Below are 16,439 nucleotides of genomic sequence, written 5' to 3'. Positions count from 1 at the left end.
GCAGGTTGACTGATCAAGCTGCATTAGTCCTAGGAATGAGAAGTTGTGGAGGTCAGAACTGAAGGACCAAAAATGCAGCCTTTGTAAAATGATGGATTAGGCATGGGTGGGTAACAAGGCTGCAACGTTGTTTTAGGAAATGCCCACCTTGTGGGTTATCCCTAAGCCAAGGATGAAAGTTACAGCAGGAGGGCCCAGGATGATAAAATGACAGCTTCTGCTCTGCTTCTGTGGTATAGTCCTTCACTTTCTCATGTTTATGGATTTTGAAGCCTCTAAAACCCCCTCTACAACCTGATAAAGGGGCTCTAGGCTCCCTGGCAGTAGTGCATCTGTGGTCACAAATTCTTGTTCCTGCTGGGTGATGTGAAATGCAAAATAGCATAAAATATATTAGTGGATTCTTGCAGATTTATTATTGTTTAGGGTTGTCTACTGCATAAGCATCAGTAATTTCTCAGTGGTTTTAGGCAAGTTGGGGGCAAATTGTTTATATTTAATTGCAGTTTGAGTTGGCAACCTTTCAGTGCCATTAAAATTAATGAGAGCTCTGTGTACTTACTGTTAATTTTATTAACAGGAACCAAAAAGATATTTAAAGTTAAGAGGCTGCTTGGAGATTAGTGTCTGAACACCGAGTTTCAAATGCACTATAGTTAACTATGTAACCAAATAATTATATGACAATAAGAAGAATACAGAGGGAAACAAGCAACTTGGTGTATAGAACTGCCTTTCAGTATTTGGCAGTAGCGTAATCAGATGCTTTAAAGTATTTAATTTATAAATAGTTTACAATTTAATATCCATTACATTATATGCAGGTGTTGTAAAGTTTACAGTGAAGAATTAGAAATTTTTTCAAAATGGTTCTAATTGTTCATTTTGAGATTTTATCCTTTTATCCTTAGGCTCTGGCTAGATTACAGAAATTATTATTACTAATATTTTTTAAAGCACAATCTTTTGAACACTGCTTAACAGTTACCAGTTGGGAAACACTCCTCTGAGACCTCATTATCCATATCTACATTCTCCCCTACATGCTGCATGTATTTTCTAAATAACTTATATGCTTTTTCTAATCAACTCCTCAACAGAATAGTGATTTCTTTGGCCTATTTCAAGGAATGATAGCTGACTATCAAGTATTGCTGCTGTGCCCACAGCTTTGGAAATTTTGTGTCTGAATTACTTTGTATTGATTTTTTAATACAAAGTAATTGTATTTGATTCATCTTATTTATAGTATCTGCTGTTCATTTTTGGGTTTCTCCACGCCTACAATTTTTTGCTGGTGGTTACAGATTTTTCTTTTTGACTTTTTAAAGGCATATATTTTAAAGATAGATATTTTGCCCTATTTTTAATAATTTGGTGATTTATCTTTCATATCCTTCTAGCATTTCCCACCTAACCCCATATGCTTTGTTGTTCTGCTTGCTCCCTAGATGGTATCTCAGCTTGAAACACAATTAGCTAAATTGACTAAAGCTTTGGAAAATCAGACCAGATTGTACCATGAAGCCCTGGAGAGGAGCAGGAAAGCTGAAAAATGTTCTGAGAATTTCCACAATCAACTGAAGCACTTGGAAGAGGAATTATTAAATGGCGACCTGATGCAAGATGGTTTGAAGCTTGAGAAACAAAAAGTAGTTGCACACATTATTTACTTTTGAATGGAGGTCACTAAAGGCAGAGACACAGCTCATTGTATTGCTTTGGTCTACTGGAGCAGTGCAAGTAATGTGAAACAGCGAAATCAGACGTGATGTAGAGAGTAATAATACCTTTTCTTTGCCCAACAATTGGAAGATGTAGCTAAGCTTTTGAGTTCATTACTGTGAAATGAAACAAACAAAAAGCCTGATCCCCCCCAAAAAAACCCCAAACCTACCAAGCAAAAAAAAAAAAAACCACCCCAAAACCAAACTACCATCTTAAAAGAAGTCCCTGTCGGTACCCCATCAGAAGTCCTTCAATTATTCTTTGATCTCAAAATTTCTCTTGTCTTTATATCTTTCTCTAAAACATAATATGGTCTGCAGTCTCTCAAGATCTTGTCTTGTGTCTTTGATTCTTTTATATTATTGGGTAATTATGAACTACTAGGGTTTTTTGTTTAATTGTATGAATGAACAGACTGTTAGCCTATAACTCATTCACATACCAAAGAGTTTGAAAAATGACATAGTACCTGGAAAGCCAAACACTACAGCTGTGAAAAGCAAAGTTGCAGCATATTGCCAGGCCAGGATTAGTGCTTAGAGGAATCAACAGTTTTGTGCTGTTTGTTTTGTCTTAGACTATGATAAAATAACTTTTTTGAATGAGGCATCCATCACATTGGGAGAAAACTAGAAAAAGGAGCTGTTCCTTCCATTCTGCTTCCTTTGTGAATAACATGTGGCCCTAGATTCTTAAATTATTCTCTACATTTTGCTGCAATGATTTTTTTTGCATTTTTTTTCCTGTCAATGAATAACTGCAGTGCTTTTCTCTGCTGCTGTTTTTAGTTATTTGAATCAGAAATATCCTGAAACAAAAAGGTATTCTTGGTAATGAACAAATGGTGAAACTGTTTTGTTGGTGTTTTGGGTTTTTTTTTCTTTTTATTTCTTTTGTTGGTTCTGTGCAAAGATAATGGTTTACACCAGAAGTAATAAGAGACAAAGGGAAACAATTCTTAGTGAGGAGGGTTTTGGATTTTGCAAGAGAGGCTAATTGAGAGCAAGAGACTAAAGCAATTTTTAAAGAGCAGAATGAAAGAAGGAAAAATTGGATTAAATTCTATTAGATATCTGTATATGTTCACATCAGTAAACCAGATGGAGATGCAATTAAAATAACTTTAAAAACAATTTGTAAACCAGTAACTTATCTCTTGCTGTTCCAAAGAAGGGCTGAAGGCTGACAGTGTTAACATTCCTGCATCTCCTCAGACTACATCGTATGTCATTCATGGCTCCACTGGTACCAGTTCTCTCTGTTTGGGAGCTGACAGTATGGGGCAATCCCAGCACTTGCAGCATTAGTTAGGACTTCTCCCTGCCCATGCACATCTGTGTAAAACAACAGAGCTCCAGACAGGAACTGGAGCCAGAAGCAGGGCCTACCTGGTGCTGCAGAGAAGCAAAACCCATTTTTTCTTGCTAAGAAGATAAATACAGTAGATCTAGGGATTTATGGACAAAGTAAGTGCTGACTAAGAAAAAGACATATGGAGAATTTGCAGTTGTGTCAGGAGTGTGTCCAATTACAACCTTTCAGTATATTTCTTGTAGTGTACTTGTACATATTATTGGCTGCTGCTATAGTGGGGATTGCTTTTAAATTGTGCTTCATGACTTTCAATGAAATTTTATTATTCTTCTGCCCACTTTCCCACATCTTAGTATATGAAATTTCTGGAGCAACTTAATGAGAAGATGAAGCTGGACAGTCTAGCAGCAGAGGTTGGATTTGATATGGCCATGGATGTGATTCTGGCCCGGGTAGAGCAGCTGGTGAAACTGGAAGGGGATGCAGTGGTTGAGAACAAGACTGTGGCATACAGCCTCAGAAGGAAGGTATGTAAAAAAGACATACCGTTCAAAGATAAACATATGGCTGTGTTTTTGTAGTGGCTTGCTAGAGGCAGCAGACTGTATATGTGCAAGGAGTTTCAAAGATATCCATGACATAAAAAGAAGATAGTGAATGTTTGCAAACTGTGCAAAAAGAGTGCATATTGAAATAACTAGACCTGCCAGTCAGTTGAACATGATACTGCTTTTCACTTCTTAAGAAAAAACTATGAAGTTATGGATGTTTATATCTGTATATTTGTCTACTTTTTAATACGCATTTCTAGTTCTGTAAACGACTGCCAGTAATATTTAAATCTAAAGGGATCTGCCAAGGAGGGAGGCACATTACACAAACTTCTCTAGAAACTAGTAGGGTCTTGGTTGTACTTCACCAAGAATTACAATGTTTCCAACAAGAACTGTTCCTTCATTCAGTTGTTCTGACTGGAACAAGTCTGTGCAAATTTGGTCAAACAACCCTCTGTCATCTTGTTACGACATAGGGAAATCTTTTGGGTTTAGGCTTGTCAGACTGGTATAGAGCTGGGAATTGGGTCTGGTTGAGGTTTAAAACAATAGAGAAGCACAATGAATTGGTAATACAAGGAGTATCAAGTGAGGGTATATATGTTCATACTTCTTCACAGAGTTTTCAAGAGAGGAAAAAGAGTTCAGGTTATAAATGCAACATGAGGATTAAATTCGCAATTATGTAGTACCACGGTCTCTCACATTTATTTTTTCAAATGCCCTTGTGTTTGGAAATCAAGCTGAAGGCTCAGAAAGAAAAGCTAGAAAGCAGAGAGCTGCACATGAACCTTCTGCGACAGAAAATAACCCAGCTGGAAGAAGAGAAGCAAGTAAGGGCTGCCGTAGCTGTGGAAAGGGATGAGGCCAATCTCGCTGTCAGAAAGTTACATAAGATGATCGAGAGGCTACAGAAGCAGCTTGATCTGGCAAGGGAAGCAAATACTGATCTCAAAGCCAAGCTGTCTGAAACCAGCGAACTTAAGGTGAGTTAAAAGATTACATTTGTACTTCTATACATTTTTCTATTCCGGTTGGATACAGCTGGACCTAATTTTAAATAAATGTGTGCATGGAGAACTGCTCAAATCTAGGTGGCAAAACCAAATATAATACTACAATATTTTGAGTATTTTGCAATTTGTCTTGATATGCTAAGTAGCATCTGCAAAGCAAAATGTAAATTTTTGGGCTATTTTTACCAGCAGAACATTTGACAACTCTTTTTAGTACTCTTTTTTTCAGGGAAGAGAGTGAACCTTCACTGTGAATTTTCTTTTCTGTCCAGATACCTCTCTTCACAAAACCTGTGGAGAATTAACTGTCTTTGAAGAAAAAATATTTTTGTTAATTGTGTTGAAATAGGCCTGTCTCCTTAAATAACTTTTCAGTTCACATGTAGATGTGATGATTTAATGAAAAACCCAAAAAAAACTCACACTAAAGTGCTTATTTGTGATCACTACTGATATTTTTATTGTTTGCTCAAGTTCGATAAAAAAGTATGACAAATTTAACACTTCCTTATCTTATTGCAGATCAAAACTTTGGAGCAGAACAGAACAATAGAAGAACTCAGTAAGTCCCAAGACAAATTGGAAAGAATGAAAGAAAAAGCTGAGAAACAACTTAGATCTGCCAAATCAGAACTTCTTTTAAAGGAGCATAAAGCTACTGAAGATAAAGAAAAAACCAAAAATAAGTTAGAAGCAGTTACCAGTGAGATGAAGGTGCTTAAAACAACCCTTGCAGAACTAGCAAAAAGAGAGAGACAGGTGGGTGTGTAGGTATTTGACAAGTGCTAGGTGTTCCTTAGAGTGTAGGAAAATGGTATATCTGGAGCAGCTATCCACTGTGCTTTAAAGTGTTCCAAATATTGTCAAACGAGGAAATTTTAGCTCACATTTGTGAGCCACAGTGACAGTTGTGGTTGCAAAGCTATTCTGCAAGTTTTGCAAGAGAATAATAAATGCAGGCATTATTTTCTTTGCTCATCACAAAATATTACATCACCTTTTAGAGAAGTATAAAAATGCTGTAAAATCCTAGCATCTCTCTTAATATATGTCTTTTCCCAAATATCTTAGGTATAAAACTTATCAACTTCTCATCTGTTACCTTTTGTTTCTCACACATTGGTCTCTTGCACTTTCTCCTTGCCAGTTGTAAGAGATTCAACTGGACTAAGTGATAGGATGAAAGGAAGGAGCTTCAAGTTGTGCTGGATAGGGGAGGGAGTTTATACTAGATATTAGGCAAAATTTATTCACTGACAGCATAGTCAGGCGTTGGAACAAGCTGCCCAGGGTGTGGTTGAGTCACCAGTCCTAAAGGCATTTAAAAGACACCTAGACAGACAGGGTTTAGTGATGGACTTGGCAATGCAGGTTAGGAGTTGGATTTGATAGTCTTAAAGGTCCTTTCCAACCCAAATGATTCAAAGAGCCTGTGTTACTGTGTAACTGTGTATAGGCCATAAATTCAAAGATGGTTGGAAAATACAAGAAACACCTAGAACTTTATGAGATTTCCCAGCTAAAAATTGTATGGCATATCTTGGCCTTAACAATGACTCTGGATGAAATTTAAGAATGCTATTTCAGAAAATTAGTCTAGGAAAATATTTTTCTAATTTACATGGAGAGAAGACCAATAACCTAGGAATCTTTTTTTTCCCTTTAGGAATCTTTTTCTGGAATTCTTTAATGCTGTTTTGTTTTATAACAAAGGTTAGAAATTTGAAAGGAAGATTTAATTTCTTCATACATCTCATGAGGAAACAAAGCATCTGGCAAAGAGTAGAAGATATTAATTATACGCAGTAAATTATTCCATGCAGTCATACATTGAGTATTGTGCTAAAAGCACAAATAAAAATGTTGACTTTTTACCATCTGAATCCAAGGGGTTTCAAAACACTTGAATATTGTTGCAATATTCTTTGGATTTTTCTTTTTGTTCTCTTTCTGTTGGAATAAGACCCCTTCTACTTTCTTGTAGTTACAGTTTGAAAATAAAATATAGCATCTGCTTTTAACTTCCTCAAACCCCAATATCTTGGGTTAGTGCTCCAAGTTGCATTAATTTCCTTTTTTTTTTTACTTCTGATAATTTTACTCACTGAATGGAAGGTGCAAAGAAAATTTAGCAGGAGTATTGTTGTCTGCAGCAAACCTTTGTGTTTGAGTCTTTAGTGCTGTTTATTTCTCTCCTTTATTTGAAGGCTGGATCTTTGCAGAGAGCTGCCTGGATCTTTCAATGTAAAGTCTGTATGGAAACAAATTCCAAGTTTGCTGCCTCTTTATCCTGTCTGTGATCTAGATGTTTAAAAAAAAATCTTCAGCTTCTGCTAAGGGAGCTTGCCTAGCACGCTGCCAGACCCCTGCATCAATGATGTCCTGAACTAGTGTAGAATATAATAAATGGGAACTTTGGGGTTTTGCTGTAATGTTGTTCCAACATTTGATCCACGACATCTCACTGCCTTGATAGTACAGATAGTTGGGACTGAATTCTCAAATCACAGAATCATGGAATGGGTTGTCTTGGAAGGGACCCTAATGATGATCTACTTCCAATACCCCTCCCATGGGCAGGGCCACCTCCCACAGGACCAGATTTTTCAAAACCCCATTCAGCCTGACCATGAACACTTCCAGGGATGGGACACCACAAGTTCCCTGGGCAAACCTGTTCCAGTGCCTCACTACCCTCCCAGTAAAGAACTTCTTCCTAATCTAAATCTCTCCTCTTTTAGTTTAAAACCCTTCTCCTATCCCTATATGCTTGTGTAAAGTGTTACTCTCCCATTTTTTCTTTTCTTTTTTTTTTTTTTTTTTTTTTTTTTTTTTTTTTTTTTTATAAGCCCCCTTGAAGTCCTGGAAGGCTGTTATAAGGTCTCCCTGGAGCCTTCCCTTCTCCAGGCTGAACAGCCCCAGCTCTCTCAGCCTGACTTCATAGAAGAGGCTCTTCAGCCCTCTGATCATCTCTGTAGCTCTCCTTAGGACCTGTTGTAACAGGTCCGTGTCTGTCTTGTGCTGAGGACCCCAGACCTCAACTCTGTTCTGTATTGGTTTCCATATTTGTGTTTCTGAATCGATGGTAGCTCCTCAGGGTTTGAAAAAAACTGCCTTTGGCAAAGTCTTAGAAACTGAGACCTTGTTTTCTGGAAAGCTGCAAACCCTTTTCCTCACAGAGTTAACTGCTTTAGAATTCTGCACAATGTTCTTGGGGTTGGAGACATTTCAGAACTGTCCATCTTCTCCTTAACCTTAGCCCTTGGCAGGATTGGTGGAGTGAGGATGTTGCCACATCAGAACATGAGTCCAGTTTCTTAATGGTTCTGATGATTTTGTGGCATTTTGAGTCTCTTTGCTGCTTGGGAATGGTGATCTTGGCATTCAAATAGAGAGCAAGAAAAGCATATTTCCTCAAATAGTTACATTTTCCTCTTTTATGTGTTGATAAGGAGTATTAAGGCATTTGTCATTTTGGCTATGTAATTTATTGTCTGTTCAAGAGGCCTTGAAGTTTGATAATGATACATATTGTGAGTTGAGAAGAGTAAATCAGCAGTGATGACAGCCACTTGTGGATGTGTATCCACTTGGAACTGCAGAGAGAAAGCTGGTGTCTTTAATTAATTACTTTACCAAATACTATTCCTATGACATTTTCAGCAGCCATGCACAGAAGAAAAGCAAGCATTTTCTTAAGCTGCATCTTGAATTTGGGCTGTATCCTGATTGAAATCAAAGTCAGACTGCAGTATGTGCCAAAAACTTCCACCTTTCTTCTAACCTCCTCTTTTTCTTTTTCTCAAGAAAGTGCAGGGTAGAGGGGAGAGGTGGCAGATGGGGGTCAAGGACAAGCAAAAACCTTTGCTCTGGGAAGTGCCCACCAGAGTTTCCAGTTTGTATGGTTTTTGGTCATCTGGGTTCAAGTAAAAGTGTGTTTTCCTCAGTTTTTGGAGTTCAGTCAGCAGGGAAGATATGCTTGTGAAAGATACTAAAGAAACACTTGAAAACTGTTTTGAAACAGTTGAAAACTGTGTTTGAGATACTTGACATCTCAGCTGTTTGTGTTTTGTGACTTGATGCATGTCTCAAAGTGCTGTTTCTGTCCTCTTCTGCTCTCTGTATTGAGCAACAGCTGAAATGCCTATATTTAGCACTGATAACACAAGTGCTTGTGTTTGTACATATGCCTGTATGTCCTTGTTTTCCCTGACATCTCCTTTGTTTCCCATTTGATTTACTCCTTCGTGTTTGCCCTCGCAGCTGGCAGATTTCCGAGAGGTGGTCTCGCGGATGCTGGGCCTTGACATTGCCAGCCTGGCTCTTCCTGACTATGAAATCATCTCACGCCTTGAAGGGCTGATCCACTCCCATCAGCACCACTTCTTCCCCTGTGTCTGCCTCAGAGATGTGGCAAGGACCCCAGAGGAGCAGCAAAGAAACGTCCAGCTTCTTCACTGAACAGAGATGGAACAAAGTAAAATTCTCTGTTTGCTTCCTTACCTGTTGGATCTCCACAGAAAACAGATCCCTATTTCTGTTCCCTACTCCAGAGTCACCAGCCAGGGCTGGTTTTTAGAACTTCAACGGAGAGACTGATTGGAATGGGTAGAGTCAAGCCAGCAGCCTGGAGATGGCAAACAAAAAATCCCTGGGCAGCTTATTACTTCAGTTATGAAAATGATAGGCAACACATCAACAATGCCCTCAAGTTACAGTGCAGAGGCGTTGCAGTCATGGGTCACCCAAGGTCAGCTCACAGTTTTGAGAAGTTACTGAGAAGTTACTTCAGTGGCATTCCTTGTGTTTTACCTCTAGGTGGCAAGGATGAAATCAAGTAGGGGTTGTTCCTTCTTGCCACCTGGGACATCTCTGCATTTTTACACATAAGGGCTTTAGCTTCAAGATAATTGTCTGCAAGAGAGAAGATTATCTTAATTTTGGAACAAGAGAGGCTTTTTTTCTTCTGTTGGTTGCTTTTGTCTGCTTGTATGGCAAAACAAAAAGTATAATTTTTCCAGCAGAGGCTTTCTCACAGTGTTCCGTCATGTGCCTCATATAAATATATTTGGTAAAATTGAGTGTTGGCCTTGGTCATGATGTCTTGAAAAGTTTGCTTCCAGCTGCTGTATTCCTTGGGCAATTAATCCACAGTGGCAATTCTTCTGAGTTAATGAAAAATTATTTTAGAATTCTTGTTCACTACAGAAAATAGCTGAACTACTAAAGTGTTTATTTTCAGAGAAGTGTACAAAACTGATGATGAGGTGCACAAAACTACCTCTTAGTAGTAAAAACTGCTTTCTGAGCGTTGTTAAACATCAAGATTTTAAAAAAAGAAATAAAGACAATAAATCTGTTTTAATAGTACATTTAAACTTGATTCTGTGGTTTTAGTTTTCTCTTCCCATTATATGTTTTGTATGGTTGTGTAGAGCAGTAAAGATGACTTACTTATTTTTGTCTTGACCATTTGTGGGCTTTCTACAGTATCTCAGCGAATGACGACCCACTCAGTAAAACTGAACACACTATTTTAAGAAAAATGACACTTTTTCAAGTAAGAGTGGTAATTTTGGTATCTGGCTGGGGACTTGAAACACGTTTTTATTTCATTGGATTCTAAAGAATTGTTTCTCATTGATTTGCTGTAAAATAAAGAAATAAACACTCAAGCTTTTGTAAAATCAATCATTTGAGAAGATAGAAATAAATCTTGTGTAAATTCTTATGCTTCTGTGGCTAACTGGGTTGAAATAAATTTAATTTTTTGTTTTGCAATGTAACATTGTTTTGGGGGAATGACTTCAAACGGAAAGAGAGCAGGTTTAGATTAGATATGAGAAAAAAATTCTTTTTTGTGTGGGTAGTGAGGCGCAGGTTGCACAGAGAACTTGTGGATGCTCCATCCCTGGAAGTGTTCAAGGCTGGATGGAATGTAATTTTTAAGCGTGATATGTTGATTGGGGAATTAGAGGGTGGAAAAGGATGCAAAAAGGATGCAGTAATTTTCTAATTCTTTGTGAGATAATACAAGAAGTTTCACTTTCTGTTTTATTGGTTTTATTGGCCACTTTTTGATTTATTGCTAAAGGACAAAACCCATTTTTTTCATCCACATTAATAAATATCATACAAAACATGATTTACCGTACTTTGAAAGTTAAGTTAATTGCATTACAAATTCAGATCCATTCTGACTAGATAACACATTCATAACATTAAGAAATAGTCTCTGAGAGTGACAAATATAAAGTAAGGTTTCATTGTAAAGTGATTTCCTGATGTCTGCAATGAGACTTGAAGTCTCCTGTCAGGCCCATGAGCCTCGTCCCCTGGCACCCTGTGACCAGCCCTGGCACCAGCAATGAGCTCCAGCCCCACAGAAACCATCAGCATGGCTCTCTCGTTATTTCAAAGGAGGCAGGTTTTCACATGAAGTTCATGGCAGTGCTTGATTAGTGGTTTGCATGTTAAGCCAGAATAAGTAATAAAGGTTTTCTAATGCTTTTTTTTTTTTTAGCTCAACAGATCTGTATTTTCTGAAGTATAAATGCTCACCATGTTCACAAAGGAATATGGCCTATTATGTGACTACTAATATTCCCTGTATTTGCTTTACTTTTGGAAGAGCACTGACATATTTCTCCACTTGGCCAAAGAAAAATAAATAAATAAAATAAATAAATAAGACGCAATTTGATTTGAACAAAGTTCAGGTGATTTTTGACCTATATAATTTAAGTAAGCCCTGAAATCACAGACTCACTTTTTTTCTAAGGCTTATTCCATACAGCACTGAAGGAAGTCTTTCTTTTGTGAGAAAAACAGAGAAATTCAAAGAGGTTTATGAATGTTTTGAACATTTGTTTCAAATGTTTTCTTCTTTTTAAAACAAGATGCATTCATGACAAGACAGGCATAGCAAATGTGTATTAAAGTTCTATCAGCAGACACCCCTCTTCCCATAGATTATTTTTATTAGGTTTGTCTGTATTAAAAAAGGTGTGGGATTAAGAGTTTACTATCTGTTCATAATTACTCTTTTATTGTGGTAAAGTATATAAAATTCTTGATTTATCAACACAATGCATTCTGAAGTAGAAGTAATATATGTTAACTCACAGAGCAGTACAGCTACAGAACTACATTTATTTTCTCCAACTAACAGTTGAACTAACTCCAGTGAAGACAAGGTTACTAAGCGTCCAGGCAAAACTCAACAAATTAAAATGTTGCAGTTGTAGATATTAAAGTGAAATTATTTACATGCCATAAACACTGTAAAAATAAAATCACAAAGCATATAGAAAATTGTGTTATAAGTGTGTTAAAGTACATGGAACTGAATTTTTGCCTATGCATCATATTATTGATAATACACTATTTGCAACACAGCAGAACCATGGTTCCTCAATGAAATTAAGTGCAAAAGTATTCAAGTACTTGCTAAATTAGAATTAAATGCATCAAGACAGATCATGTTAAATTACTCTTTGATTTCTGTTGCTCTGTAGTTTATTATTACAGAATAAAGCAGTTTGCTTTTTCACATTTTCAGTGTGTCATGTACAATTTCCTGCAGCTGTTCTCTTACTGGATTATTTTGCACATTATGATGGTGCAGGAGAAGGGAACTATGAATGACCCAAATCATAACAGATTTTAAGTTTAAAAATAGCAGATGAGGAATCAGGTACATTTCAAGAGAAAAAGTAATGTATTCTACCAAATTTTTCATGTGAAATCAAAGTATTTGGTAAGACTACAGGTTGTGACTTTTTCTTTTGACCATCTAAAATAAAAAGGGTGAGGAATGAAGCAAAATGAAGTGAAATTCTGTAGAAAATTAGAGAAAAGGGATTTCTTGTATCACTGAAGCATACAAAACAAAATTAGTTAACTATGTGGAAAATAAGAAAATGATAGCTTGCCAGAATAGAAACTGGAAAGAATGTTCAAAGATAATCCTTTTCAAATGGAAGATTTCAGATTTTTTTTTTGGTCAAAACAAGTAAGAATCCTCTATGGAAATACTTTTTTTTTTCTTGAAGGGAGATGGATTTATTAGATTGGACTCATAATTAGTGAGGAATAACTGAGTCAGAAAAAAATTATGACACATAACAATGTGTTTGAACAAAATAATTTACTTTTTTGTCAGTTTTAAAGTCAGCTAATGAGTCCCGAGACAATGAAAACCACTTTTTTTCAGAAGGGAAAAAATAAAACAGTTGAGATATGTTATTTCATTTTTTTTTCCCTGTGACTACTTACACTTTGGATAAGTAGGAGAAACAACACAATGAAGATTGCAAAATGTGAGTCAGTGGACTCCAAACAGGTTGCAGGTAGAGAATCCAAGTGTCAGATGGCTTCTGGTAATGCTGGGGATGGGACTGGAGAGCAGGAATTCTCATCAAACTAGGGGCTGGATAGGTTTCAGCCCCAGGTTTGGTGCACCTTCTATAATTTTTGTTATAATTCAGTGTTTTTGTGAAATGATTTGGGCTTTTTTTCTTTTTTTAAGGAATGTTAGTATGCAGAGGGGGGAGGTTGAGTGCTTGGTTATAAACAAAACATTCAGTTTGCTATTAATGCCGTTTTTAAACAGACCAATGGATGCAGTTTAATCTAAAAAAAAAAAAAAAGAGTCTTGCCTACAAAACGCTGGGAGCTCTGATTACAAAACAAACAAGCAATGGTGCCCCTGGAATGCTGGAAGACCTTCCCCAGGGCTGGCAGCAACATGCCAGCAGAGCTGACTCAGCCCTTTCCCCTTCCAGTCGTGTTTTTGCTCTGTGAGGAAGAGCAGGGCCACGGCAGCTCTGGGGGCTGTGGCAGGGCATGGAAGGAGCCTTGCAAATGGGAATCTGGGCACACCAAAGAGGAACCTCTGCTCCCAACAGGGACTGCCTGCAGCCTGAAAATGTGCTTTGACTGATGGTTTGGGCTTAAGCTGGCATGCAGTAAGGAACAGAAAGAGTATTTCTAGCACTAAGGCTATTTCACTGAGTATTTCAAAGTATTTCCTCTGTGTACCCTTTGTATTGCAGCAGCGATGTAAAAATATGCAGTGTGAATTATAAAGTAACTGTATGAATTGATATGGTCAGCCACTCTGGCTGACTTCTTGCCTTTAGAGGAGGTCAGAGACTCATGATTAAACCAACAGGCATCCCAAAGGACAAGCAGAAAAACATGACTGGCAACAACTCTCAGACCTTTATCTGAAGACATTTTTTTTCTTCATCTCTACATGCTGCATTGGATTTGTTGTCGTTCACAATACCTTCCTCACCCGGATCTTGCCTGCAGCAAGTGCTCAGCCCTGTTTTCCAGCAAGGTTTCACATCTGCACCTTGCAAGCTGCGTTGTGCAGGTTTGCTGGAGAAATCTGTCCACACTTTTGCTCTGCTGCCTCTTTCCATCCCTCAGACCTGGCAGCCAACTCCTGCACATCACCTCTAGCCAGGGTGTGATCTCTGCACACTGTGTGGCACGCAGCAGACACCAAGACACAGCTGAATCTCTTGTATAAGACTGCAGCGCCTTTTAGATGCTTCCTATCCCTTTTGAGTATTTTGCTGCAGCTGCCAGGGCAGGGATAGTGAGTCCATGTTTGTGTGGGTGGGAGAAAGAGCCGAAAGGTTTTGGTCAGCTTAAAGGATCCTATGAAATAGCAGGGCTGTGTCAGGCATTCGGCCACAAGGGGACAGATATGTACTGCGGGATCTGCAGGGTAGGTGGAGCTGCGAGGAGGAGAAATAACACCAGGGTGAAATGATGGCAGCAGACAAGCCAGGACAGGTGCAGATTCTTGTGAAGCAGACTGCAATGATTTTTATAGCAGAAGTGCTGTGGACCTCAGTGGAATCCTGCAGATTATAGAGTACAAGTCACTAAGAGCTTTCCTTAGACATCAGTCCAAGCAAGGCTGTGCAGAAAAATGCTAGGCTAGTGATGACTTTATCATAGTAATATCGATGCTTACTATTTTTGATATTGTTTGGTATTAGAGATATTTGGAATTATACTTTCATGGTATTAACTCCAGCATATGACACCACTCTGTAGTCCTGGCTGCCTTTGAAAACATGGATTGGGAACAGTGGAACAGAGGACAGACAACAGAGCTGGGGTGTGTCCGGCAGGAGTGGAGAAGCAGCGTGACTCACATAGCCCACAGGGATCTGGATCTCAGCATGTATTGATGACATTTAGCTGCCTGAAGGGTTGTGGAAGGAGCTGGGAGCACAGGGTGTCTGAGATGTACCTCACAAAGTCATGGAGCTAAAATGTATTGATTGATCCAAGTGGATAAAAATATCCCTGAAGGCATTTTTCCGTATTTACAATTAGGAACTATTCATTTCAACAGCTTGAGACAGGAAGCCGTGGAGAGTGTAGGAATCAAAAAGAATAAATATTTGAAAAAGCAACCAGTAAACAGACAGGGATTTAGACTAATGACCTAAACAGAAAATAATGTCATGGGTTCAGAGCTGCACCGACTAATCCTCTGGTGATAAATCTTAACTGCTAGGCTTTATAAACTTCTCCTGACTTGTGGGTGAACTTCAGGATAGAAACAAGAGGAGCTAGTTGCCCTTGGAAATCTGCTGGTGATGTAGAGGGGAAAAAAGGAAGCTGGAACAGAAGGAAAGACTGGCTAAGTGCCTGAAGACTGCTGCCCAGCTGGTTTTCAAATCAGGACAGGTAAGCTTCCTTTCACAGTCTTCTGAAGCTCTACAAATGACCATGTCTGCACCAGCAAGTGATAGAGATCCAAAATCCCCCCAGTTAGGATATCAGTTTTTCACAACAGCTCTTTTATTCTTAAGTGGTGAGTATTCAAATATTTTGTAGCTCTTTATAGTGACTTCCTGGCCTAGTCAAAGAAGAGGCTGTATTTCTCAAAAAATGTTCTCTCTGTGGTTTTCCTAAGAAATTGTTGACTAGGCTGGTTTGGAAGTTCAGTTTTCACATGTATCTATAGAAGTAGTATCATTGCCTGTAATGCAATATGATGCTTTGCTTTTTTTTACAGGAGGATGGAAGTCTTCCTTGCCACATGTCAGAATTTATTTATTTGAGAATTCAAGCCAAAATGATTCAACCCTTCCTAAGAACAAGACTAAGGGAAAACCTATAATTTCCCTTTATCTATAAACAAAAATGTGGCAATTTGGAGCAATTCAGGCCAGAGTAAAAACTAAGTTTCTTTGTAGCAAGTGTTCCTGGCTTACTTTGGAGCAGAGCAAAAGTTGACACACCTTACTTCTCCCAGTGCTTTTTTTCATTGAAAATAAACAGGAGTGGAAGGATGGGACCATCTCCAAGCCAGAAGGAAAATGAACAGACTCACAAAGGAGCTAGTTATGGCAGGTTTCACAGGGAAGGGAGGAGAAGAGAGAGGGAAGTTCAACGGGAAAGACACAGTAAAGGTATGCTGTAAGATAAAAAAAAAAAAAATAAAAAAAGGAGCGAGTATGAGTAGCTGAGTAGGGATTTGGGAACAAGTGTTTGGGAGAGCTGATGTTTGGGAAGCAAGCAGCAGGCAATGGTGAGGATGGGAGCACTTCAGAACTTCTGGTCATAGCCCCGGATGAAGGACAGGGGAGAAGCCAAGAGCAAGAGGCTGAGGCTGTTGGGTGCAGTAACAGGAAACCCAGGAGCAGCATGAGAAATCAGCATTCTCATCTCCAAATAAAGTGGGAAGAACGGCAGGAAGCAAGGTAATGTAGGGTGGAATCAACTGTACAAAATGTTCCCAGCATTTCATGCCAGCAGGAGATGGGACATCTCAGCAGTCCCATTATGAAGT

The 16,439-nt window shown here is 38.4% G+C and overlaps 1 protein-coding gene across 6 annotated transcripts in view; it reads left to right on the top strand.

Moving 5' to 3' along the window:
* DCPH1 (damage control phosphatase 1) overlaps positions 1-12,105 on the top strand; it is a 50,842-nt gene extending 38,737 nt beyond the window's left edge. For 4 of the 6 annotated variants that reach the window (XM_074537742.1, XM_074537741.1, XM_074537740.1 and 1 more), the window contains exons 8-12: positions 1,452-1,652; positions 3,396-3,569; positions 4,340-4,582; positions 5,135-5,371; positions 8,876-12,104. In XM_074537742.1, the coding sequence (XP_074393843.1) occupies positions 1,452-1,652; positions 3,396-3,569; positions 4,340-4,582; positions 5,135-5,371; positions 8,876-9,073 (1,053 nt within the window). In that variant the 3' untranslated portion in view covers positions 9,074-12,104. Of the gene's footprint in view, positions 1-1,451; positions 1,653-3,395; positions 3,570-4,339; positions 4,583-5,134; positions 5,372-8,875 lie in introns of all 6 variants that reach the window. The other 2 variants (XM_074537739.1, XM_074537749.1) reach the window with 2 other exon arrangements.
* The last annotated feature ends 4,334 nt before the right edge of the window (positions 12,106-16,439 follow it).

This window comes from Zonotrichia albicollis, chromosome 3 (assembly GCF_047830755.1).
Source record: "Zonotrichia albicollis isolate bZonAlb1 chromosome 3, bZonAlb1.hap1, whole genome shotgun sequence".
Lineage (NCBI taxonomy): Eukaryota > Metazoa > Chordata > Aves > Passeriformes > Passerellidae > Zonotrichia > Zonotrichia albicollis.
This window is presented reverse-complemented; position numbering and strand designations above follow the sequence as displayed.